General features: G+C 47.2%; 2 protein-coding genes across 2 annotated transcripts in view; one reads left to right on the forward strand and one right to left on the reverse strand.

The window, feature by feature from the left end:
- The first annotated feature begins 186 nt into the window (after positions 1 to 186).
- On the forward strand, positions 187 to 5,892 carry LOC125231938 (ensconsin-like). The gene is made up of 8 exons (XM_048137547.1): positions 187 to 199; positions 508 to 943; positions 1,026 to 1,219; positions 3,539 to 3,647; positions 4,107 to 4,254; positions 4,921 to 4,986; positions 5,309 to 5,415; positions 5,802 to 5,892. The coding sequence occupies exons 1-8, from the start codon at positions 187 to 189 to the stop codon at positions 5,860 to 5,862; spliced, it is 1,134 nt and encodes a 377-aa protein (XP_047993504.1). The 3' UTR covers positions 5,863 to 5,892.
- Positions 5,893 to 10,216: 4,324 nt separating this feature from the next.
- LOC125232063 (putative 1-phosphatidylinositol 3-phosphate 5-kinase) overlaps positions 10,217 to 27,757 on the reverse strand; it is a 65,708-nt gene continuing 48,167 nt past the window's right edge. The window contains 5 exon segments of the mRNA XM_048137679.1: positions 10,217 to 11,641; positions 12,124 to 12,279; positions 20,469 to 20,588; positions 21,190 to 21,297; positions 22,153 to 22,285. Of these exon segments, the coding sequence (XP_047993636.1) occupies positions 11,472 to 11,641; positions 12,124 to 12,279; positions 20,469 to 20,588; positions 21,190 to 21,297; positions 22,153 to 22,285 (687 nt within the window). The 3' untranslated portion in view covers positions 10,217 to 11,471.

Consider the following 27,757-nt stretch of genomic DNA (forward strand, 5'->3'; position numbering starts at 1 on the left):
GACCGTATCGTTAACATCGAATTCAGCTCGTTTCCGCCGTAAATTGTATCTTGTTGTGTTTTTAGCGAAAGCGTCATAAAGGGATGTTTGTACTTCCTCGAAAACATTCGCAAGATAACCTACATTATCGCAATATATGTCCCTAGGCAGAAATATTATTTCATCGTCAAGGTTAGGATTGACATAATGAGAACCGCACGTAACTAATTCTCTTCCGTGAACAATGAAGGAGGGTGTATAGCGAGTTGTTTCGTTTGTGGAGTTGTTCATAGCGAACTGAATTTTTCTTAAATTGGTATCCCATGTTCTATGATCGTTATCAATAAAAGATGATATGCAAGTAACGATCGTTTTATTATACCTTTCTACGGTGTTAACTTGTGGACAGTATTTAGGCGTGAAAAATATATTTGGAATTTTATAATGTTCGAATAGTTTATTAAGACACCCCACACACACACACTAAATACAAAGGCAAACTTCGAGTCTCGTTCGTTTTGCTTTCAGAGTCCACCGGGGCGACACGGAAAGAGGAGAACCCGTTTTCGTTCCGGCATTTCCTGAAGCGCGACCTGTCGCTGCCGGGCACCTCGACCTACGAGAGCACGGGCGCCCGGCCCAAGGTGTACGCCAGCACCGTGCAGCACTCGCCCACGCGGCCCGACGCCGCGCGCGACCCCCAAGCCAAAGAGAAGAGCGCGGAGCCCCGCGCCTGTGATAGCACGTCTTCGAATCACCCCGGAGAGGTGTCGCATAGTGTAGTGGACAATTCCGAGTGCGAGCGCGAACCGTACGCGGAGCCGCAGCCGTACCGGGCCGGCCCGGAGCCGCCGGGCATGCCGTCGCTGCCCGACTTCGTGCAGGACCACATACTGGTGGAGCAGGCCTACCTCAACTCTAACGGGCCGATATCAGTGGATCTGGACAATCTGCCGGATTTTACGTTTAACACAAATTACAACGCGGGGGGCGCGGGGTCGCTGGGGCGGCGAGGCGCGCGGAGCTACGGCGGTCGCTACGGGCAGTACTCGGCCCCCGCCCGCGCCCGCCGCCCCCGCCCCCGCCCCCGCCGCGCCGCTCGACCTGCCGCCCGGCGCCGAGGGCGCGCCCGCCCCCGACGTGGCGCTGAGCCTCGACCTCACCGAGTCCGTGAACCCCGCCGACCGACGGAACGTGTCTCCTCGAGGCACGTTTCCCCTGGACCTGCCGCCCAACGCTGGTGAGTTTACCCCGTATTGTTATTCATGGTGTGTGACTTGAACAAAAATTAATTATTTGCATAATTTATGATAATAGTTCATCACTCGCCGTTTGTGTGACCTGACTTTTAATTATGTTATAAAATATTTATGATTCACATTCAGGTTAAGGGTATTCAGGGTAATTAATAACAGTATTACCTCAGCTATGCGACATGCCAGACGGAGTTATGAAAAAGGAGTTCTAGACCGGGGACCTAAGTCACTGTACAGTTATGTCAGAAAGCAACTTTCATCTAAAGTAGCCGTCCCACCTTCGCTTAGAGATGATCTTACCCAGCAGGTAATAAATAACTGTCATGAAGTAGCAAATATATTTGCCAAACAATTTGAGAAGTCGTATGTTCGCGAACCGCTGAATGGACTAATGCCTGAAGTAAATGTAGCCAGAGTTAACAACTCTATTGAAAATGTTGAGTTCACACCGGATTTAGTTAGTAAAGCGATCTTGAGTTTCGACGAAAGTTCATCAATGGGACCTGATGAAATACCTGCAGTTTTGTTAAAGAGATGTATAAAGTGCCTTGCACCTCAATTATCCCATATAATGACATTATCACTTAGAGAACAGAGATTGCCCCCTGATTGGAAAAATGCCAACGTAACGCCTATTTATAAGAAAGGAGACAAACTGGTGGCAGGAAATTACCGACCAATAAGCCTCACTTGTATAGCCTGTAAAGCAATGGAAAAAATTATAACATGTGAATTGAGAAACTTCATTGCAAGAGAGCAGATCATTGTCGACGAACAACATGGTTTTACGCCAAAGAGATCAACAGTAACTAACCTGTTATGTTGTGTTGACAAGTGGACAAGCAGCTGGAATGAAAAGATACCGACGGATGTTATATACCTGGATTATGAAAAAGCATTCGACCGCGTCCCGATAAACCGACTGCTCGTCAAGTTGGACCACTTTGGAATTCGCGGAAAATTGCTCAACTGGATAAAAGACTTTTTGACGGGCAGGAAGTTTCGGGTACGAGTTGGAGAGCACCTCTCGGACCCGCATGACGTCCACAGTGGGGTTCCGCAAGGTTCAGTGCTTGGACCAATGCTGTTTGGGATTTTCTTGACAGATCTCAGACAAGTTGTAGAGTCAGATTTGTTTTTGTTTGCTGATGATACAAAGATCATGGGAAACCCGCTTATCAGCCACAACATCATACAGCAGGACTTAGACCGTATTGTACAATGGACTAAAGATTGGCTAATAACTCTCAATGCGGAAAAGTGCACTGTACTCCACATAGGTAAAAACAACCCTGAGCATACGTATTGTATTGACTCTAAAAGTTTGGAGAGAGTTACTTCTCAGCGAGATCTTGGTGTCATTATAACTAATAACTTAAAATGGGAAGAACACATATTACAGCTTACCAAAAAGGCCAACTCTATGTTATACATGATTAGAAAAGCCTTTCGCTATATGGACAAGAAGCTCTTTATTAGAATCTACAAGACGTACGTAAGACCATTGCTGGAATATGCGTTCCAAATTTGGAATCCATATTTTCGAAAAGATATTAGTCTGATTGAAAAAATCCAAAGGGCAACAAAACTGGTACCATCTCTTCGCAACCAACCTTATGAAGACAGGTTAAAAGAATTGGGTCTGACAACCTTGGAGCAACGAAGACAACGCGGCGACTTAATAGAAACGTACAAAATACTCACAGGACACTATGATGTACCTTCATTAAGTGACATTTTCACTCGGAGTGTGTGTGACAGATTGAGAGGACATTCCCTGAAGTTGACACGGACACAGAGTAGTAGCAACCCTAGACGTCACTTCTTATCTAACCGCGTAGTGAGAGTGTGGAACAGTTTGCCCGAAACCGTAATCAGTGCACCTACAGTGAACTCTTTTAAAAACAGACTCGACAAATATTTATTGAATGGACAAAACACAAGTGCATCAGGACATTGACGTGCACGTATCAGCTTTAAGCTGCCTGTGCATTAGCAAATAATAATAATAATAATAATAAGCTGCATTTTTCTGTAAAGAATGACAAATTGACAATTATTATGACCAGTGTCCAGGAAGGGAATCATGAACCGGCATACGTCTGCGAAAGCATTCAGAGGTTGTTTTGGAATAGCATGGGAACTGTAGGCTGTTATATTCCGACTACTATTCTACTGATGCTGATAGAGTGTCATTCATGTTGATGTCACTTAACTGAGAAGTGGTAAATAGTGTCAAATTCATCCTGTTTAGCTGGCATAGAGTAATAGCTAGCATGAGAATGTTGTACAAATGTTTCCAGGAGCAGAGTCCATGCGGCTGCCGGACTTCCTGCCGGTGCACCCGGGCCGCACGTCCCCGGAGCCGGAGCCAGACTTGCAGCCCTTGCTGCAAGAGCTAGAAAGGACTAGGTGAGCTTTTCATAGCTGTTCTGTTTTCATTGTTTCACAAGTTTGGATTTTCTGGAAATATTTTATTAATATAACACAAAAGGTTGTGAGATCTGTAGGTCGTTTAGTTTTCAATTAATTAATACACAGTTACACACCTACAGAACAGATGTTTTGATATCTAATGATCAGGTCATATGCTTGTTAAATCAATACTAATAGGGTTTGGCTGAAGACAACCTTGTAAGTGGATTCATGCGTTTAAACCAGATCATGTAGCGGTTCTCTGTCTGACATTGATAATTTAAGCAGTAATTTGTGTATTTGAGGAGAGTACGATTCTGTGAAGTTTGAACATTGTTTCATTGTGAATATTTCATTCATGAGTGATGTATCTGTTAAGTGTTAAGTTACATCAATTTGAGAGGAATGGTTTGAAGCGTGGTAATGTTGTTACTGTTGCTCTCGACTCTCGTTCAGATCGGAGTTGAACCTGGAGCGGCGGCAGCGGCTGCGGCTGGAGGAGGAGCTGCGCACGCTGCAGCAGCAGCACGCGCAGGCGCAGGCGCAGGCGCTGCAGCAGCAGCGGCGCCGCGCCGCCGACGCGAGGGCCATGGGAGACGACGCGGTAACTGCCACAGATACTACACTAATTCTCATCTTACATGCCTTGGCATTAAAGACCTAGGTCGTTTTTTCTTTCACGTCTGTAAATCTTTTATTTCTAAAGTTATAGTGACTATAAATTTTATTTTGTTTTGTAGTCTCTTTTGACTCAAAATAATTTAAATACCTAAATAAATAATGTATTATTATAGTATATTAATAATAAGATGTGTTACATATTAAACTGAAATAGATACCACACACTAAAGAAAAAGCGATCAAGCCTACTGGTAGTGAAGCCGAGAATCAAACCCAGGTCTCCAGCTATCGCAGCTAACGTGCTAAACCACTACACCACCCTGACCGCCAATAAAATAATATTATAAAGATGATTTATTTAATGTACATCACTCATACTAAATGATTTGACTACAACACGCATATATTTCTTTGACGTAGATCGTCATTACACATGCGTATAATTAACAGTTTGGATAGTAAATTATTTCGTATTTGATCAAAATAAAATTAGAATTAAAAAAAATTATTGCAAAAGATGTGTCGCATTTAAATACTAATTTAAAGTTTTGAGAAAATACATCGTGTTTAAGTATGATTTGTCTGTTTTTTTATTAGTGGTACTGAGTATAGTTTTGTAATTATTTTAAAAATTGTGTTTTTATTTCAGTATCGAGAATCGCCAGAATCAGAATCATCGGTCAATCAGTTGAGGATACAAATCAGGAGGCTCAAGGTCAGTCGATATACTAATTAGTTAATGTGTAATATTAGTATGATTTTATTTACAACAAATTATGAAAAATACTGAGTATGTCGCCGATATTGTTATCACGACCGTGTTTTTTTTTAGAATCGGGCCTCACATTTCAGAAATCTATGATAATAAAAATCTAGAACATCTTTCGCTAATCCGCGAGTAGATAACGTGTCAGTCGATCGGTGCTAACCCTGCTCGCCTACTTCGGGGATTAGCACTATTCTAGATTTTGATTATATTTTTGTTTGAATAATAAAACATCGGGGTGAGAAGTGAAAGTGTTGAGTGTGGTGTGCAGGAGGAGCTGGCGGCGGCGCAGGCCGAGGTGCGGGCGCTGCGCGGCGGACAAACTAGTGCCGCCGCCGATCTGCGCTCCGCCGCCGACGTGGCCGAGGCCTCGCTCCGGTTTGTATCTACTATTTTCTTTGTTGCTTTTTTATCATCTTCTTTAAGATAGTAAAACTAATTATTTCCAAAAAATTACAATCCTTCGAAGACGACGGCACGAAGAAAGGATACTAATCCGCTCCGGCGCTTCCGCGGCGCCGTATAATATACATATAATAAAATGGCGTAACATAACAAGAACTGCAATAAAAATGGCCACATCTCGACACGACTTCTGGTCTTTTGACGTTACACGGTCACTTTTAAGTGTATTCTTAAAAAAAAAAATCTTTAAATAAACAAAACTTGATTTTCTACTTACTATCAATAACTAGGATCGACTAGCGACTCTAGCAAGAAATGTTCCCATATTGCAATAATGATATTGAATATGTTTATTGCAGTGATCTGCTGGCCGGCCTCGAGCAGCTGCGGAGCCTCAGCCGCGCGCTGGAGCCCGCGTGACGCCGCTAGTGACGCCGCTAGTGACGCCGCTAGTCACGCGAGCGACACACCACTGCAGCCGCCGACGGCACCTCTCCGTAACTCATCATCCTCCTTGCGTTATCCTGGCATTTGCCACGGCTCATGGGAGCCTGGGGTCCGCTTTGACAACTAATCCCAAGATTTGGCGTAGGCACTAGTTTTTACGAAAGCGACTGCCATCTGACCTTCCAACCCGACGGGTAACTAGGCCTTATCCGGCACCTCTTCATAACTAACCATTATTTATTCTCCCTAATATTTCATACGTATGTATGTTAATACAAAGACTCTGGTATGTGACATAAACCTCACTCTTACTCAATTTTATAATAATTTTCGAATTTGTATCGTTCATACCGATGGCTGTGACTCGACCCCGTGTAGCTTAGGACTTACCACTCAAATTCATTTAGTAATCTTTTGTAAGGTGACGAGGTTGAATCGTACGATTACATTTAATACGAGGTTGAGTCACACGAGCTGGATGTACATATGTATAAATAATGTCAAAGTGCCAAGAGAGTGTGGCAAGAGAATGTACAATGTTTTTCTTTGATAACTTTTCACGCTATCACACAAGTAAAATTTGAATGAATAACAAATAAAGCGAAACATTTGACAAATCGACTAACATTGAGCTTAATAAAGCGAGATATACACGAATATGTAATCAATTACTTCAATTGTTATAGGCGATGGATAATAATTTACATTTCGTCCTTCGGGAGACGACGGATTTGACTAATGAAGATATACTTGCTGGCAAATGTTGCCACTAAACGTGTAACATTACAAGTAGAGCTCTTGATGAATAACTATAAATATGATAATGTACAGACTCCGGTCCTTCGGGCCAGCAGTGACTCGCCTTCACTCGCTCTTAGAGCTTGTCTTATTATTCTTATCTATCTAAAATCAGCCTTGAGAATTCAAGGAAAGTTAATGTTTTTAAAAAAAATAACCTTATAGCATAAAAATGCCCGACAGGCCGAACTAGGTAATGTGCAGACATTGAACGTCGATACGAACTCTACATTATTCCAGAGTTCCATGGTTGAGAAAATGAGGAAGGTCTGGCGGCTCCGGGCTCTTAGTCCATTACCGCGCGAACAAAAGTTACACTTGTTGTTCAATGTAACCTACTTCCTGAGAGTAAGGGCTGAAATAGCTAAACTTTATAACTGGAGTTCGAGGTTATTGTTGAAACGTCGACGTTATTCATTTGGATTATTTCAAACTGAATCTCAAATGAAACGGTTTCCAGACTGTAAATGATAATGTAATGACTAATGAGAGAATGATGTGTTAACTCTTACCCGCTGCTATTTTTCCGTGAACTACTTTTGTATAAAATATTTCTGATCAAGATATTTATCATACAAGTTAGGTAAAACATGTGTAGGTCTATACCTAAAATACAGTGACCTAGTTCCCCATTAAAAATAAATAAAAAAGTGGCGCTTAGTGGAGTAGTATTCCGAAAAAAAGTGTAGTATTTACTATTTGTTTTGGAAGTATCAATTTTTGGGTATGTTTCAACTCAATCACGAAGATTATTGATTGACATAAAGAAACAAAGAGTCCGATAAGTAATAGCAGGTAACCCAAAAGTTGATAATTTATGATGAAAGTAAATCTACACTTTTTTTAATGATCTTGCAAGTAGTAACGCCACTCACAAATAACGAATAGAAATATCTTGGTGTCAAAACACTTATAAATGTTTCTAAACAAATGGTAACCGTGACAATGTAAATAGGTACAAGCGCGAGGGAGGTTCTCGTGAACGATAAAGTAATATTATACTATAATATAATACGACAGTGAAATTGCGAGTGATATATCGATAAGTATGTACTTGTAGCGTAAGGCGCTGTGCGGTGATTGTTTCACACGAACGCAACGTATCATTGTTTTGCCATTTTTTACGAATGCACAATTTTTAAGTTATATTCAGTAAATAAAACAGGATGCTACCTGAATAATTTGATTAGCAAGTACAGTCACCGGCAATAACATCGTACAAAAAGGCTGCATAAATATCTGACACGCTCTTATGGTTCTAGAAATAAAATGGTGTAAGATATTTTCGGGGCTTTCTTTTTGTACGACGCTATTGCCGGTTGCTGTACGACATGTATAATTTTCATTTCAAAAACGTGTCCACTTTTTTTTTTTTTTTTTAACCGACTTCAAAAAAGGAGGAGGTTCTCAATTCGACTGAATGTTTTTTTTTTTTTTTTTTTTTTTTTTTTTTTTTTTTTTTTTGTATGTATGTTATTCGATATCTCCGAGAATTATGGACCGATTTTCAAAATTTTTTTTTCATTCGATCAGGTATAACCCCGAGATGGTCCCATTGGCACCAAGTCGGGGTCTGATGATGGGATCTTGGAGAAATCGAGGGAACTCCTCAAATGTTATAGGCACATGTAATGTTTTTAGTGTATTTTTCAAAGGTACACCAGTATTTACGCCTGATGGTGATAACTTTATGTGGCTGAGCTGATGATGGAAGGTCAACTCCTCGATGGTTAGGAGTTAAAGGATAATTCTTTCACTACTGTACATATATTCGGACTGATACGTAAAATATCAAAAGGAACCACTAAAAATCAACAAATAAATTAACTTTTTAACAAAAAATAAAACCGCCTTCAAAAATAAGCGCGTTACAAAACACGGAGAAACTAAAAAGCAAAAAATAATAAACCTTTGAATTCAGATTTCTTATCGGATTGCAATAATCTAAACATCCAAATTATAAACAAATCAATTATTTTTGGAGTCGGTACCAGCCTGCGTATGGTTGGGTGGTGCAAACAGGAATAGCAAGGCGATGAACAGGTCTGGTACCGACTACAAAAGTAATTGATTTGTTTATAATTTGGATGTTTAGATTATTGCAATCCGATAAGAAATCTGAATTCAAAGGTTTATTATTTTTTGCTTTTTATTGTAAATGCGAAATTGTTAGTGTTTCAGCGTCTCTACTCTTATTATAATATAAGAAACAATCACCGCACAGCAGAGTATTCTCCAGGCACTAGTGTCCGCGTGGACGAGGCTTATATCCAGAATATATCAAATATATTTATTAACATTTACTTTTTATACTTAACTTATGCACCTTCCTTAATGTAAGCTATCATACTTGTGTGTTTACCATGTTCTCTTCGACTGTCAATCATTTGTACTCAAGCCTGACCAGAGATATCTGACTACGCGCCATCTTGCGGGATTTCATTACAACTATTTTCTTCATACTATACTGAACTGTGACCGCATACATCAGAACAGCGCCCTCTTGACAATCCATATTTATTTTAATATTATAAATGGGAAAGTGAGTGTGTCTGTTTGTTTGTCCGTGTCTCACGGGAAAACTGAGCTACGAATTGACGTGATATTTTAAGTGGAGATAGTTGAAGGGATGGAGAGTGACAAAGGCTACTTTTTGTCCCCCCCCCCCCCACACTTCCCTAAAATGGGGGGGGGGGGGTAAAGTTTGTATGGAGCATTCCGCAATTTTGAATTTAACGCGAGCGAAGCCGCGGGAAAAAGTTAGTAGTGATATATTTGTGGTCAGGCAGGTCTGGTATTATTTGAGTTAGTGCCTAATGTTCGATATCTCGTATGATTGTGAAGATTGTTTAATGATTATTTTAAGACGGTTTGTTTCAATATACTCGCGGAAGGATCTTCCGGAATAAAGGACTTACTTCGTTCACTTGACTTTGTATTTTGAAGTCCCTATGCCATGATACTCTTTATAAATAATTAAATATAGACTGTGCCCGTGTGGTGACGGGTTAAGAATTTCACCACCCCCTTTCTTCCCGTGGGTGTCGTAGAAGTCGACTGTGGGATATCCTAGGTTAAATTGTGGCGTAGGCGAGAGGCTGGCAACCTGTCATTGCAGTGTCACAGTTTCGTTTTCAGTCAACCCCTTATTTGCCAAGAGTGGCACTGAAACTTGAGTAGTTTCATGTGCTCTGCCTACCCCTTCATGGGACACAGGCGTGATTTTATGTATGTATGTATGTATGTAAATATAGACTGAGAAATTTTCAAACATCAGTTTTCGGTGAATAGGTTTAAAAGCTGTTGAGGGACTCCTGGGCCAAGGTGTTACCTCGTAAAAGGTGTGTTATTGAACGAGCACCCCGCCGGCCAGCAAGTTTAGACTCCAGCGACAGACAACGGTCAGAACGAATTTATTTTTTCTCAAAATTCTATAAATTCTTTAAGGAGAATCCCTATTCTAACCCTTCTAGTAGCTGAAGCTACGTTTAAGGGTTTTAAACACCATAAAAGAAAATATACAACACAGTAAACGTTATAATCAATCATTTTATTTTAATAATTTGCAGCTTACATAATTATATTCGATAAAGGAATGAGAATAATACTTGAGATAGTGAATAAGTATAATAAAGTTTCTGAAGATTTAACAAATGAAATCACATCTTTAGTATTAGCTATTCACAGAGACATGGTGCAGATTAATGGATGTCTATCAGTATCAGCTCTGCCTTTCCGTAACAATATTGACACAAGACATCACGTTCACGGAGTTGAGCTCCGAGCAGCATTTCTTCCATTTTATGTCTACATTTAAATAAGTAATTTTTTTCAAAGTTGTCCACCCCACTTTCTTGGAATTGGAAATTTTTATGTGGTTTCCACTCAGAATCGCGAGCTCTTTCAATCCTAATAGGAGAAAAAGTGTCCCAAGGTGTTTTCCTATTCCGTTACTATTTTTTCACACATTCTGTATGGCGGTAACGGAATGGAAGGTTTGAAAAATGTATGAAATCTTGGGACATTTTTTTTCTCCTATCAGGATCGAAAGACTTCGCGATTCTGAGTATGAATCGCGTAAAAATACCCGTTACAAAAAAAGTAGGGTGGACAGTTTTGAAAAAAAAAAAATGGCGAAATGTGTACATAATTTATGTTCATGATTTAAGTAATAACAAAGATTAATAAATCGACTAAATATAAATAACTAGACAGATCTAACCTAGTCTAGGTCGTGTACTCGTCGGGGACAGCACGGTGGGCTGCACACGTCCGAGGCTCTAGTGGAGCAGGAGCGGGGCTACAGCAGGTGGTCCCAGGGTGCCGGGGCGCGCAGGAAGTACTTGCGGGCGGCCTTGTACTCGTCGGGGACAGCACGGTGGGCTGCACACGTCCGAGGCTCTAGTGGAGCAGGAGCGGGGCTACAGCAGGTGGTCCCAGGGTGCCGGGGCGCGCAGGAAGTACTTGCGGGCGGCCTTGTACTCGTCGGGGACAGCACGGTGGGCTGCACACGTCCGAGGCTCTAGTGGAGCAGGAGCGGGGCTACAGCAGGTGGTCCCAGGGTGCCGGGGCGCGCAGGAAGTACTTGCGGGCGGCCTTGTACTCGTCGGGGACACCACGGTGGGCTGCACACGTCCGAGGCTCTAGTGGAGCAGGAGCGGGGCTACAGCAGGTGGTCCCAGGGTGCCGGGGCGCGCAGGAAGTACTTGCGGGCGGCCTTGTACTCGTCGGGGACAGCACGGTGGGCTGCACACGTCCGAGGCTCTAGTGGAGCAGGAGCGGGGCTACAGCAGGTGGTCCCAGGGTGCCGGGGCGCGCAGGAAGTACTTGCGGGCGGCCTTGCGGAAGCGCGCCTTGTACTCGTCGGGGGACACCACGGTGGGCTGGCCGGAGCCGAGGTTCTTCTTCACCAGGTGCTCCAGCTTCTTGTCCCAAGTGAACGTGCGGATGTAATCTGTGGACATCACAAGTTATTGGGCATTTTCAGAATTTGGGACCCCCCAATTAGCGTAAGTTGTTAACAAAAATTAACTCACTGTCAGTTTTGTGACGATAATTAAGCATGAAATTTCAATAAAAATATTGTTATTGTGTTATAGTTACATAAACTTTAAGTGATAATCTACATTCAGAACGTGAAAAAAGTAAATTTTTATTTTATGCTTAATAAATGGTCGTCACAAAACTGACAGCGTGTTAATTTTTGTTAATGACTTACGCTAATTGGGGGACCCAAATTCTGAAAATGCCCTATTAACCATTGTTTATGGGTAAATTTTCAAGAATTTCTATTCGAGTTGCGTGAATATGGAGATTTTAGAGCCGGCATAGATTTTACAGCGTCAGCGTGAGGTGTAAAAAAACGGGACTATACTAACGTTGATGGATAGCCCAAGAGGCCTATTTATATCGAAATTACAACAAACTAAGCCTCACCAATGATTCCTAGAACAAGCTTCTGGCCGTCAATACCGAGCAGTAAGGAGTAGTCCATGACCGAGTTGGAGGCGAGGAACTCTGTGTCGCGGTCTATACACGAGAACAGCACGCGGCCCGTGTGCGACGCCACGAACAGCTGCTGCTGCCACCGCACTGGGGGAACACAAATATGACCTGTAGTTATTGTGCCATAACCTAACCACAAAATTCAAATTTTGAAAAAAACCCCGACATAGTGGACTGATTTTTATGAAAAATGGCTAAGAACACTCCTAATTCAGCTTTCAAACAAAAAACAAACGAAATCTTAATCGGTTCATCTGTTCAGGAGCTACGATGCCACAGACAAGATTCAATAGTTTATTCATGGTAAACACATAAATTATTTACATAAGTAATTCATAATTACAAAAAAATAAGATTAGAAAAAAGAGTATGTCGGGTTTACCACACAGACACACAGACAGACTAACAGAGAGACAGATAGACACGTCAAACTTAAAATGATGCTAAGGCACTGGTCCCACCAAAAGCGAGGAAGCGATAAGCTAAACAAAAGATAGTCGCTAGCGAGTAAACAAAAGAGACGCGATCATAGCGCGAACGAGTTCTTATTTACACGGGAACAACTACCTGTATCGCCTATAGCTCATCGCATACTCGCTTCTGGTGGGACCAGTACCTAAAGCTTACATTTGCCTCAATATTTTAGCGTTCTTGGCACCAATACTTTAGCGTTTTTGGCACCAAGCATGTTCTTCTAAATCTCCTCTAATCTGCTTTCGCAGCAGGCGAGTGGTGGTGAGCGTCAGAATGGCGGGTGTACATCAAGCAATCCTGGTGTGGTATACGTCAGGAGTTAGTGCTAGCAATGTGCCAAATGTGCGCCAAAATTCGAGCAATGTGCTCTTTGAACTCCAGAGATATTTAAGAAATTAATGACACCCGCCATTCTGACGTCAGGTTGGCGGGTGCACTTCCAGTTCTAGCTCATGGCTGCCTACTCAAGGGTGAAAGTACTGCCTAAGGTTAGTGCTCGCAATATGCTTCCACATGTATGAAACACTCACTAATTCAGAGAGCCGTTGAAGAGTAATATGGGATTGAATAAATATATCTATAACGCCTGCTGAAATAAAATAGCAATGTTCATTGCCTGCAATGCAGCATTAACATGTAGGCGCTTTTCACAAAAAAGTGATACTTATAGATATATTTATTCAATCCCATATTACTCTTCAACGGCTCTCTGAATTAGTGTGTGTTTCATACATGTGGAAGCACATTACGAGCACTAACCTTAGGCAGTACTTTCACCCTTGAGTAGGCAGCCATTAGCTAGAATTGGAAGTGCACCCGCCAACCTGACGTCAGAATGGCGGGTGTCATTAATTTCTTAGATATCTCTGGAGTTCAAAGAGCACATTGCTCGAATTTTGGCGCACATTTGGCACATTGCTAGCACTAACTCCTGACGTATACCACACCAGGATTGCTTGATGTACACCCGCCATTCTGACGCTCACGAGTGGTGGTGTCTCTGAGAGCTTTTGAGATCTAATAAGCGATGAGCCCTCGAGGTACATCCGCCAAATCCTTGCCTTTGTCTCGACGTTAGAGCGCGTGTGTTGTTATCAGTGAGCGGTTTGCCCGTTCGGATATATTTGATAGCGACTATACCAAAGCACACCCCGGATACTGGCGATCAAGTATATGAAAGAAGCGCGTTCCTACGCACACAGTCTAAGCTCGTGTAGGCGAACGCGTACCACGCTCGTACGAGTGAGATCAGGCAGGCGAGCACGGTCGCCCGATAAACATCTGGTCGTCCCTATCGTACTATTAGTAAGTTTATTTTTAGTAGTTTTCTTAACTCAAAAAATATTTAGTAGTTAAGAAAAAACATGTTATTTGTAATTATTTATAGAAATAAACAGTTTAAATTGTAATTTTTTTTTTAAGAGCGATAGGGGCGGCCAGATGTTTTATTAGTGATCGCGCGAGCACGCTTATACGCCAGGCGGGGGGCGGGTAAGCAGGGAGCGGGTATAGTGATGTGTAGTGTAGTGCGGGACGGGACGACACTCACGCTGCAGCAGGTTCTCGTCGAGCAGCACGGCGGCGGGCGCGGGCGCGGCGAGGCGGTGTCGCTGCGAGCCCTTGAGGTCGAACCTGGCGCCGCCGCCCGCGCGCCGGTACCACACGTTCTCCATCACCAGCACGCCGTTGCCCGCGCCGCCCACCGAGTACACGCCCACTATACGGGCTAAGTATAGTGATGTGTAGTGTAGTGCGGGACGGGACGACACTCACGCTGCAGCAGGTTCTCGTCGAGCAGCACGGCGGCGGGCGCGGGCGCGGCGAGGCGGTGTCGCTGCGAGCCCTTGAGGTCGAACCTGGCGCCGCCGCCCGCGCGCCGGTACCACACGTTCTCCATCACCAGCACGCCGTTGCCCGCGCCGCCCACCGAGTACACGCCCACTATACGGGCTAAGTATAGTGATGTGTAGTGTAGTGCGGGACGGGACGACACTCACGCTGCAGCAGGTTCTCGTCGAGCAGCACGGCGGCGGGCGCGGGCGCGGCGAGGCGGTGTCGCTGCGAGCCCTTGAGGTCGAACCTGGCGCCGCCGCCCGCGCGCCGGTACCACACGTTCTCCATCACCAGCACGCCGTTGCCCGCGCCGCCCACCGAGTACACGCCCACTATACGGGCTAAGTATAGTGATGTGTAGTGTAGTGCGGGACGGGACGACACTCACGCTGCAGCAGGTTCTCGTCGAGCAGCACGGCGGCGGGCGCGGGCGCGGCGAGGCGGTGTCGCTGCGAGCCCTTGAGGTCGAACCTGGCGCCGCCGCCCGCGCGCCGGTACCACACGTTCTCCATCACCAGCACGCCGTTGCCCGCGCCGCCCACCGAGTACACGCCCACTATACGGGCTAAGTATAGTGATGTGTAGTGTAGTGCGGGACGGGACGACACTCACGCTGCAGCAGGTTCTCGTCGAGCAGCACGGCGGCGGGCGCGGGCGCGGCGAGGCGGTGTCGCTGCGAGCCCTTGAGGTCGAACCTGGCGCCGCCGCCCGCGCGCCGGTACCACACGTTCTCCATCACCAGCACGCCGTTGCCCGCGCCGCCCACCGAGTACACGCCCACTATACGGGCTAAGTATAGTGATGTGTAGTGTAGTGCGGGACGGGACGACACTCACGCTGCAGCAGGTTCTCGTCGAGCAGCACGGCGGCGGGCGCGGGCGCGGCGAGGCGGTGTCGCTGCGAGCCCTTGAGGTCGAACCTGGCGCCGCCGCCCGCGCGCCGGTACCACACGTTCTCCATCACCAGCACGCCGTTGCCCGCGCCGCCCACCGAGTACACGCCCACTATACGGGCTAAGTATAGTGATGTGTAGTGTAGTGCGGGACGGGACGACACTCACGCTGCAGCAGGTTCTCGTCGAGCAGCACGGCGGCGGGCGCGGGCGCGGCGAGGCGGTGTCGCTGCGAGCCCTTGAGATCGAACCTGGCGCCGCCGCCCGCGCGCCGGTACCACACGTTCTCCATCACCAGCACGCCGTTGCCCGCGCCGCCCACCGAGTACACGCCCACTATACGGGCTAAGTATAGTGATGTGTAGTGTAGTGCGGGACGGGACGACACTCACGCTGCAGCAGGTTCTCGTCGAGCAGCACGGCGGCGGGCGCGGGCGCGGCGAGGCGGTGTCGCTGCGAGCCCTTGAGGTCGAACCTGGCGCCGCCGCCCGCGCGCCGGTACCACACGTTCTCCATCACCAGCACGCCGTTGCCCGCGCCGCCCACCGAGTACACGCCCACTATACGGGCTAAGTATAGTGATGTGTAGTGTAGTGCGGGACGGGACGACACTCACGCTGCAGCAGGTTCTCGTCGAGCAGCACGGCGGCGGGCGCGGGCGCGGCGAGGCGGTGTCGCTGCGAGCCCTTGAGGTCGAACCTGGCGCCGCCGCCCGCGCGCCGGTACCACACGTTCTCCATCACCAGCACGCCGTTGCCCGCGCCGCCCACCGAGTACACGCCCACTATACGGGCTAAGTATAGTGATGTGTAGTGTAGTGCGGGACGGGACGACACTCACGCTGCAGCAGGTTCTCGTCGAGCAGCACGGCGGCGGGCGCGGGCGCGGCGAGGCGGTGTCGCTGCGAGCCCTTGAGGTCGAACCTGGCGCCGCCGCCCGCCCGCGCCGGTACCACACGTTCTCCATCACCAGCACGCCGTTGCCCGCGCCGCCCACCGAGTACACGCCCACTATACGGGCTAAGTATAGTGATGTGTAGTGTAGTGCGGGACGGGACGACACTCACGCTGCAGCAGGTTCTCGTCGAGCAGCACGGCGGCGGGCGCGGGCGCGGCGAGGCGGTGTCGCTGCGAGCCCTTGAGGTCGAACCTGGCGCCGCCGCCCGCGCGCCGGTACCACACGTTCTCCATCACCAGCACGCCGTTGCCCGCGCCGCCCACCGAGTACACGCCCACTATACGGGCTAAGTATAGTGATGTGTAGTGTAGTGCGGGACGGGACGACACTCACGCTGCAGCAGGTTCTCGTCGAGCAGCACGGCGGCGGGCGCGGGCGCGGCGAGGCGGTGTCGCTGCGAGCCCTTGAGGTCGAACCTGGCGCCGCCGCCCGCGCGCCGGTACCACACGTTCTCCATCACCAGCACGCCGTTGCCCGCGCCGCCCACCGAGTACACGCCCACTATACGGGCTAAGTATAGTGATGTGTAGTGTAGTGCGGGACGGGACGACACTCACGCTGCAGCAGGTTCTCGTCGAGCAGCACGGCGGCGGGCGCGGGCGCGGCGAGGCGGTGTCGCTGCGAGCCCTTGAGGTCGAACCTGGCGCCGCCGCCCGCGCGCCGGTACCACACGTTCTCCATCACCAGCACGCCGTTGCCCGCGCCGCCCACCGAGTACACGCCCACTATACGGGCTAAGTATAGTGATGTGTAGTGTAGTGCGGGACGGGACGACACTCACGCTGCAGCAGGTTCTCGTCGAGCAGCACGGCGGCGGGCGCGGGCGCGGCGAGGCGGTGTCGCTGCGAGCCCTTGAGGTCGAACCTGGCGCCGCCGCCCGCGCGCCGGTACCACACGTTCTCCATCACCAGCACGCCGTTGCCCGCGCCGCCCACCGAGTACACGCCCACTATACGGGCTAAGTATAGTGATGTGTAGTGTAGTGCGGGACGGGACGACACTCACGCTGCAGCAGGTTCTCGTCGAGCAGCACGGCGGCGGGCGCGGGCGCGGCGAGGCGGTGTCGCTGCGAGCCCTTGAGGTCGAACCTGGCGCCGCCGCCCGCGCGCCGGTACCACACGTTCTCCATCACCAGCACGCCGTTGCCCGCGCCGCCCACCGAGTACACGCCCACTATACGGGCTAAGTATAGTGATGTGTAGTGTAGTGCGGGACGGGACGACACTCACGCTGCAGCAGGTTCTCGTCGAGCAGCACGGCGGCGGGCGCGGGCGCGGCGAGGCGGTGTCGCTGCGAGCCCTTGAGGTCGAACCTGGCGCCGCCGCCCGCGCGCCGGTACCACACGTTCTCCATCACCAGCACGCCGTTGCCCGCGCCGCCCACCGAGTACACGCCCACTATACGGGCTAAGTATAGTGATGTGTAGTGTAGTGCGGGACGGGACGACACTCACGCTGCAGCAGGTTCTCGTCGAGCAGCACGGCGGCGGGCGCGGGCGCGGCGAGGCGGTGTCGCTGCGAGCCCTTGAGGTCGAACCTGGCGCCGCCGCCCGCGCGCCGGTACCACACGTTCTCCATCACCAGCACGCCGTTGCCCGCGCCGCCCACCGAGTACACGCCCACTATACGGGCTAAGTATAGTGATGTGTAGTGTAGTGCGGGACGGGACGACACTCACGCTGCAGCAGGTTCTCGTCGAGCAGCACGGCGGCGGGCGCGGGCGCGGCGAGGCGGTGTCGCTGCGAGCCCTTGAGGTCGAACCTGGCGCCGCCGCCCGCGCGCCGGTACCACACGTTCTCCATCACCAGCACGCCGTTGCCCGCGCCGCCCACCGAGTACACGCCCACTATACGGGCTAAGTATAGTGATGTGTAGTGTAGTGCGGGACGGGACGACACTCACGCTGCAGCAGGTTCTCGTCGAGCAGCACGGCGGCGGGCGCGGGCGCGGCGAGGCGGTGTCGCTGCGAGCCCTTGAGGTCGAACCTGGCGCCGCCGCCCGCGCGCCGGTACCACACGTTCTCCATCACCAGCACGCCGTTGCCCGCGCCGCCCACCGAGTACACGCCCACTATACGGGCTAAGTATAGTGATGTGTAGTGTAGTGCGGGACGGGACGACACTCACGCTGCAGCAGGTTCTCGTCGAGCAGCACGGCGGCGGGCGCGGGCGCGGCGAGGCGGTGTCGCTGCGAGCCCTTGAGGTCGAACCTGGCGCCGCCGCCCGCGCGCCGGTACCACACGTTCTCCATCACCAGCACGCCGTTGCCCGCGCCGCCCACCGAGTACACGCCCACTATACGGGCTAAGTATAGTGATGTGTAGTGTAGTGCGGGACGGGACGACACTCACGCTGCAGCAGGTTCTCGTCGAGCAGCACGGCGGCGGGCGCGGGCGCGGCGAGGCGGTGTCGCTGCGAGCCCTTGAGGTCGAACCTGGCGCCGCCGCCCGCGCGCCGGTACCACACGTTCTCCATCACCAGCACGCCGTTGCCCGCGCCGCCCACCGAGTACACGCCCACTATACGGGCTAAGTATAGTGATGTGTAGTGTAGTGCGGGACGGGACGACACTCACGCTGCAGCAGGTTCTCGTCGAGCAGCACGGCGGCGGGCGCGGGCGCGGCGAGGCGGTGTCGCTGCGAGCCCTTGAGGTCGAACCTGGCGCCGCCGCCCGCGCGCCGGTACCACACGTTCTCCATCACCAGCACGCCGTTGCCCGCGCCGCCCACCGAGTACACGCCCACTATACGGGCTAAGTATAGTGATGTGTAGTGTAGTGCGGGACGGGACGACACTCACGCTGCAGCAGGTTCTCGTCGAGCAGCACGGCGGCGGGCGCGGGCGCGGCGAGGCGGTGTCGCTGCGAGCCCTTGAGGTCGAACCTGGCGCCGCCGCCCGCGCGCCGGTACCACACGTTCTCCATCACCAGCACGCCGTTGCCCGCGCCGCCCACCGAGTACACGCCCACTATACGGGCTAAGTATAGTGATGTGTAGTGTAGTGCGGGACGGGACGACACTCACGCTGCAGCAGGTTCTCGTCGAGCAGCACGGCGGCGGGCGCGGGCGCGGCGAGGCGGTGTCGCTGCGAGCCCTTGAGGTCGAACCTGGCGCCGCCGCCCGCGCGCCGGTACCACACGTTCTCCATCACCAGCACGCCGTTGCCCGCGCCGCCCACCGAGTACACGCCCACTATACGGGCTAAGTATAGTGATGTGTAGTGTAGTGCGGGACGGGACGACACTCACGCTGCAGCAGGTTCTCGTCGAGCAGCACGGCGGCGGGCGCGGGCGCGGCGAGGCGGTGTCGCTGCGAGCCCTTGAGGTCGAACCTGGCGCCGCCGCCCGCGCGCCGGTACCACACGTTCTCCATCACCAGCACGCCGTTGCCCGCGCCGCCCACCGAGTACACGCCCACTATACGGGCTAAGTACACAAACATTACTTTTACTTAAGTGTAAAGGCAAACAATCAAAGATGGCGGCTTCAAAGTATGATCCGAGATATCGGTGCTACATGAAAATTCACTTACAATTAAGTTTTCACCACCCCAACGGATCAAGGCTCACTTTGCTATTCGAAAACAGATAGCAAAATTGCATTTTACCCACAAGAGTGCAAAGTAATTTCATACAAATTTTAACTTGATATCTTAAACGGGCTGGTAGATTTTACTTATAAATGATGATTTTGAATCATAAGTATTGAATTAATTAATGGATATGATTTAGTTTCATATTTTATAGTCAATACTTTGTTCGTGTTGGTGTGATAAAAAAATTTGTGTTTCACTCGGTGACAAAGTTTGTTTAACCTTCGTGCCTTAAAACCCTCGCAACGCTCAAAATTCCACTTTTTACGCTCGCGCTTCAATATTGAAATCTTTCGCTTGCTCGGATATCAATATTGGCACGTGCGGTTAAACAGCCACTTTGCCCCCTTGTAAAACAAATAGCTATTTCACCACTGTTGGCGATACGGCAATATTTTATTTGCAATAATGATTATTTACCTACGCACCTCCTAAGAACACACAGGAAAACATGAGCAGGACGGGATATTAGGTTTTCATTATATTAGTCTGTGTCTTAAGAATCTAGCGTAGATGAGAAATATCTAATTACCTAATAGACTGGGCAACTGCTGGCTGCGACAGCTCGTGACGTAGTTGAAGTAGTGCGGCGCGAACAGCAGGAACTGCGTCCACTCTGGCTTCGTCATCTCTTTCAGGACGTAGCGGTCATCTGCGAAATACTCCCTATTAAGCGGAGGGCAAAAAAAAGAGACAAAAGGCAGCCTTTTTCACTCTGCATCCCTTCAACTATCTCCACTTAAAAAATCACGTCAATTTGTCGGTCCGTTGCGCCGTGAGAGACGGACAAACAAACAGACGCACACCCTTTCCCATTCATAATATTATATAGTAAGTAAGGATAATAATGGAAATAATTTGTTTAAAACAACACACAATTTAAAATTAACAAAGTAGGTAAATTAGTTTCTTATTGGCGGGAGCATACTATTCCAGCATCGTGTCGTTGCATACCGGAAGCTGCCACGTAAGCTTACGAATGTAAGGCTTTTTTTCCTTATAAAATAATACATATTTAAATGTAATCTTTTAGATTGGAATCGAAAATTCCTTGCCCGCGGCTATATTTCCGAGTTCATACAACCCGGCAACCAAATCAAGAGTGAACAGGCATCTTCTGGGCGAGCTCACTCCATCGTAGACCACGTCTTTGCCTTTGGCTAGTCTGTGGCCAAGAGTAAGCCCATTTATAATTAAAAGAAAATGCATGAGTGGTACTGTAATATGTATTGTTGTAACGAATGTAATGGTACCTTTGGTCTTGCAGAAGGTGGATCCGGACTTGCCGCCCTTGGCCGCCCACGGCACGCAGTGCGCCAGCGAGCGGATGAAGCCCTCCTCGATGTCGCACAGACTCTTGTCTACAACGAACATTACAACGATTGCTATAAGGGCCATTTCTTGTCAAAGTTGTACACCTCACTTTTTTTTGGATTTGGAAATTTTTATGTGGTTTCCACACAGAATCGCGAGCTCTTTCAATCCTAATAGGAGAAAAAAATGTCCCAAGGATTTTTCCCATTCTGTTACCATTTTTTTCATACATTATGTATGGTCGTAACGGAATGGATGGTTTGAAAAATGTATGGAAATCTTGGGACATTTTTTTTTATCCTATTAGGATCGAAGGACCTTGCGATTTTGAGTATAAATCGCGTAAAAATACCCATGTTACAAAAAAAGTGAGGTGGACAACTTTGAAAAAAAAAATGGCCCATAATATCCTACTTATATTCAATTTACATTTAGTGAGCTACTAATATGTACTACACAGCATAAATAATAGAACAATGTTACAGAAAAGAAACCATACAAAACGGAAGTTTCACAGCGATTCTGAGTCGATTGTTTTAGCCCTCTCTAAAATGCATAAATATGCAGTATGTAGGACTATCCCTTTTTAAGACTATTTAGGGCTATCAAAAATCTAATTGTATTTGTTGTCGTGCACGCTAAGGCACGTCAAGTTGTGCCAACCCTAATAATTGATCGAAGTAATGCTGAGCTCGAGTTCGCTTGAAGCCAACATATTCTGCTTAGGTGTTCAATAGGTTTGTATGTATGTATAAACTCTTTATTGTACAAAACACAAAACACAAATATGACACAGGATAGACAGTACAAAGGCGAACTTATCCCTTTAAGGTTTGACTTCTGGAAGGTACATGAATGTGAGTGGTAAGTGTGGGTGAAGTTTAGAGTAATGATAAAAGCACCTTTGTCCTTGAGGTCGTCGCAGCAGCGCGCGTCGCCGGCGCGCGGCTGCTCGAGGTCGCCGAGCGCCGCGAGCAGCGCGTGCCGCAAGCGGTGGAACTGCGGCGCGTAGTATATGCGGCACAACAACCCATCCTGACACATTCAATACACATACATTTCAGTATCAACATTTTTTGAGTTGAGAAACTGAGAGTGACCACGACATAAATTAAGACATGACAAATAGTTATTTGATTGCTTAATTTTGAATATATATTTTATAACTGCCCGTAAATACCTTGTCGGTTAGATATAATTTTAGATTACTTTGAAAATTTTACAAAATATCCTTAAAAAGACAAATGGTCCTAATACGGAACCTTGCGGTACACCAAGCATTAATTTCAGATATTTAAAATTTAAATATTCTAGCGTGCCCAAATTTTATAAATGTATTACCTTTTATTAGTAGCTATTATAAAAGAGTATACAAGTCGTTTGGATCAAGAACGAGTGTGTGACTGCGCCGACCGAGAGCGAGAGCTACTTAGCAGAGCAACACAAAAATGTCAAGTTTTCATATTTAGCTTCGGTTACTTACAACCTTTCGGTCCGGAATGACAACACGGGCGTAAGTAAAGCGACAGCTGGCAACGCGGCGCGGTAAAGCGAGATAGGTAGCTTTCGTTCTAAATGTCGCGCGTTCATGTGTGAACGAGAAAAAAGATTAGAAGATGCTTCGTCGTCAGTTTGTTCATGGCTTTATTACGTGACAACAAAGTAGAGGAATTCTCATCTCTAATATCTCTATCACTTGCTAATGAAAGGAGAGGGATAAAGATATAGGATCGAAAGAGTTTTCGATGTCCACGGAGTTATTAATAAGATACGTAAGTTGGAAATATCCGTGGACACAGTAAATAAAATACTAGATAGTTTTCCAATGTATATTTGTGCCGACCGCACAGGCAAACGAACTGAACCAAATTGACATGTTTACATTGATGACATTGTCTAGAAGACGATTCTATTCAACCAGTAGAGTTTATAATGGTGCACATACGAACTTCATAGTTAATAAACTTACGTAGGTTCTAACATTGGCCCTTGAACCAATATAAACTCATGTACATCACATACATTAAACACATAGTAATCTAAGCAAATACATTAGACACATCCGCTGTCTAAAAACAAAACATTACCTACAACACAAAAATAGGCATAGCAAAGGTATCAGTAAATTTCGTAAAGTATCCGTAACATATAAAACTACAAATAGTCAAAACATACATGAAACGGATCTAAAACAAACTATACCTTCACAAGTATATAGTATATTGCTTAGAGCCAAGTCACTTATTTAATGATACAAATAAATGACTAACAAACTTATCATGTTTTTCTTTTGCTAACGGTTTCGTTAAAACATCGGCCACCATTTCATCAGTTGATAGGTATTTTAAAACGACAGTACCTTCCTCAACGATTTCCCTGATGAAGTGATGCCGTACATCGATGTGCTTCGTTCTGGCGTGGTACATAGAATTAGCACACAATTTCAGTGCAGACTGATTGTCATTAAACAAAGTAATCCTATACTGTACCCCGTAAATTTCGAACAGAAACTTGCGTAGAAAGAGAGCCTCTTTACAAGCATCTGACAGACACATGTACTCACTCTCCGTGCTTGAAAGAGCGACTGTCTTTTGTTTCTTACTCTCCCATGAGATCGTAGAATTTCCGATTTTGAACACAAAACCGGTATAAGATCGGCGATCGACCTCATTTGACGCAAAATCTGCATCAGCATATGCGACGATGTCTAAACCAGATTTCTGAAAACTTAAACAATGATTAAGCGTACCTTTCAGATAGCGAAGAACGCGTTTCGCCGCTTTCCAGTGGTTCTCGTCGTACGCGTCGTTGAACTGGCTGAGTGAGCTGACAGCATGCGCAATATCTGGTCGCGTACATACCGCTATGTACATTAGACATCCTATCAGGCCTCTGTAGTCGTGCGTACAATCTCTCTTTGTAGATTTCACGAGCTTCAGACCTGTTTCCATAGGTGTTCGCGCAGGTTTGCAATCCGACATATGAAATCGTTCTAGCACCTTCTTAATATAGCTTGACTGGTCTAGAGTAATCTCGTCATTCTGTCTGCAAAGCCTCATTCCAAGAATGTGATGAGCTGGCCCTAAGTCTTTGATTTCAAAGGCCTTCTTTAATTCTTCTTTGATTCCAGCCGTATCTCGGCAATCAGCTGAAGAAAACAACATTATGTCATCAACATAGAGCGCAATTATAATAATGGATTTCCCGCTCGACTTGACATAAACACAAGGTTCGGAAGATAAACGTTTGAACTTCATTTTGTTTGTCAAAACGCCATTTATTTTCTCATACCAAGACTTCGAAGCTTGCTTCAGTCCGTATATGGCCTTATTCAACTTGTAAACTTTATCTTCTTGGCCCTTAATCTTATAGCCTTCTGGCTGCTCCATAAAAACGGTTTCTTTTAAATCTCCATTCAAAAACGCCGTTTTTACATCAAGATGCTCTATATTCATGTTATGTTCCGTTGCTAAAGCTAGTAACGTACGTATAGTGGAATATCTTACTACAGGAGAAAACGTTTCCTCGTAATCAATACCGTATTTCTGGGTATAACCTTTTGCAACAAGGCGCGCTTTGTATCTCAGTATTTCCCCATCGAGGCCAAGCTTTCTTTTAAAGATCCACTTGCATTTGACAGGCCGTTGCTTCGCATCGCGGTCAGTCAGAGTCCAACACTTGTTATCGATGAAGGATTTATACTCTTCTGCCATCGCGGCTTTCCACTTACTCGCATCCGGGCCACTCAGTGCCTCGCGAACTGTTTGAGGGTCCCCTGTGTCACTGCATACAGTGTTTGCTATATTAGCAGACTCAAACTCACTCGTTCCGTCCGTAGAGTTTTCAAAGTCTTCCAGTGTTGAATCTCCTGGGACATACGTCTCATCCGCAGGGTCATCTGGGGTCTCACTGCTGCTCTCAGAATCATCTGTTGTAATGACGCTGTTATCTTGAGCGCTTTCATCAGATATTTCTGCGGGCTCTTGGGGTAAAACGGGTAAAGCGGGTTGCACCTGAGTATTATCAGTGACAGTTACATTGTTCGTCAAACTAATCTGAGTGTAACGTGAACTGTCATACTCATCTGATGAAGTGTCATTCCAAAAAGCATGTTCTAGAAAAATCACGTTTCTAGCTTTTATGACAGTCTTCGGGTTCTCCGGATCTATCAGTCTGTAACCTTTTGTGTCGTCACAGTATCCGGCAAAAATATACTTCTTACTTTTGGGATCCAGTTTGTCCCGTTTGTGCTGAAGGGCATAAGCTTGACAGCCAAAAATGCGCAGGTAGCTAAGATTCTCCTTTTTACCTGTCCACTTTTCTTCTGGTGTACTGCCCATCACAGCCTTAGTCGGAGAGCGATTCTTAAGGTAGACGGCGGTGTTGACCGCTTCTGCCCAGAATTCCTTCTTCAAGCCTGCTTCCTGAAGCATGCACCTGGCTTTCTCCGTAACGCTTCTAATCGCGCGCTCCGCGACTCCGTTCTGAGCTGATGACCTTGGAACCGTGGTCTGATGTCGAATTCCATGCGCCTTCAGGAACTTCTGAAATTTAGAATTGACATATTCACCACCATTGTCACTACGAAGAACTTTTATTTTCTTATTGGTTTGGTTTTCCACGAGAGCTTTGAATTCTTTAAACATCTCAAAAACCTCATCCTTCCGCCTAAGAAAATAAACAAATGTTTTTCTTGACAAGTCATCAATGAACAACAGGAAATATCTTTTCCCACCTATAGACGGACACGGTAGTGGTCCCATGACGTCACTGTGAACTAACCCAAGGATTTCCTTAGCCCTGGTCTCAGATTTCTTCGGAAATGGCAACTTAGTCTGTTTACCTAAAATACAGGAAACACACGACTCAAAATTATTGTTGTCATAAGAAATACCAGTGACCATACCTTTTCTCAGTAACTCCATACTGCGGGCGTTCAGATGAGATAGACGTCGATGCCAAACTTGTTGCGTTGACTGGCTTCCAGTAGCAGGGAACTGTGGCGCTTGCTTCACGCTCTCAGCAACAGAACGTGCCGGCACCGCTACGCTGTCACCTGTACCTAAAGACAAAGGCATAGCCTGCGAAGATGGCTCGCTACACAAAGCCGAAAGAGTTTCGATGGCATCGAGTTGATAAATACCATCTCTTAGGGTAGCTGTAGCTAAAACCTGCCCTTTGTCGTAAACTTTACACACGCCAGAACGAAACAAGTTTGGCATCGACGTCTATCTCATCTGAACGCCCGCAGTATGGAGTTACTGAGAAAAGGTATGGTCACTGGTATTTCTTATGACAACAATAATTTTGAGTCGTGTGTTTCCTGTATTTTAGGTAAACAGACTAAGTTGCCATTTCCGAAGAAATCTGAGACCAGGGCTAAGGAAATCCTTGGGTTAGTTCACAGTGACGTCATGGGACCACTACCGTGTCCGTCTATAGGTGGGAAAAGATATTTCCTGTATATTTCACGCCAGAACGAAACACAATCTCGTAACCTTTCCTATCCATAGCACTAACAGATAATAAATTTGCAGACAATTTAGGTACTAAGTATACATTACTTATAGATCTCACACTATTGTCCTTTAACAAAGCTTGAGCAGTTCCTTTCCCAGCTGTCAATAAGGCTTCACCATTCGCGATGTATACCTTCTTTGGTTTATCAGTAGTAAAATCTGATAAAAAGCTGCGATCGTTGCAGAAATGCTGTGCCGCACCACTGTCGACGTACCAAACGTCACGGTTGGCTCCTGCGTCCAATGCAGTAAGCATCGTCTGGCTTTTCATGCCACTCTTCTTGCCGTCAGAGTTTTCTGGACAATCCTTCTTGGTGTGTCCACTCTTTTTGCATCTGAAGCATTTAATTGGGTTGTGTGCTTTCCGAGTTGCAAAAGCCGTAGCATCTTCACTTTTCTCATTGCGTCTTGAATTTTCTAGAAGCAATTTGGCTTTGACATTTTCGCTTGACAGTGACGTGTTCGAATTTTCTAGAGCCATTATCAACGGGTCGTAATCGCTTGTCAAGCCACTGAGTAAAATCACGGCCACGAAGTCATCTTCCAATGCCTTCCCGATGTCGCTCAGCTGTTGCGATATGTCCATGACCTTGTTGACGTAAACCTCCATGCTACCACATTCGCTCAGTTTGATGGCGAACAGTGTGCGTAGCAGTCCGAGCCGTCGTGACAAGCCTCGGTCCTCGTATGCCTTTTGCAGGTTGCTCCACGCTTCGCGAGCCGTCTTGGCATTTCTAATTTGTGGAAACACACAAGGCTGTACGTTTAAGGCGATTTTCGCGAGCGCCTTCTCCTGCTTCTTCGCGTCTTCATTTTTATTTTCAGGCGTGCTTATACATTCCCAAAGATCATCGTGGATAAGCACCATCCGCATCATAAACTTCCAAGATGAATAATTCTGTGTTCCAGACAGTTTTTCGATGAAACCATTCTGACTGGCAGATGCCATCTTTTGTTTTTGTTGCGAAAATTTTGAAAATAATTTGAT

Source organism: Leguminivora glycinivorella, chromosome 12 (genome assembly GCF_023078275.1).
Source record: "Leguminivora glycinivorella isolate SPB_JAAS2020 chromosome 12, LegGlyc_1.1, whole genome shotgun sequence".
Lineage (NCBI taxonomy): Eukaryota > Metazoa > Arthropoda > Insecta > Lepidoptera > Tortricidae > Leguminivora > Leguminivora glycinivorella.

What these genes read in the sequence shown, in the direction of transcription:
- LOC125231938 (XM_048137547.1), top strand. An exon ending in GACAATCTGCCGGATTTTAC is followed by an intron (nt 944 to 1,025) that starts GTTTAACACAAA and finishes CGCTACGGGCAG; the next exon opens with TACTCGGCCCCCGCCCGCGC. An exon ending in GGGCCATGGGAGACGACGCG is followed by an intron (nt 4,255 to 4,920) that starts GTAACTGCCACA and finishes TTTTTATTTCAG; the next exon opens with TATCGAGAATCGCCAGAATC.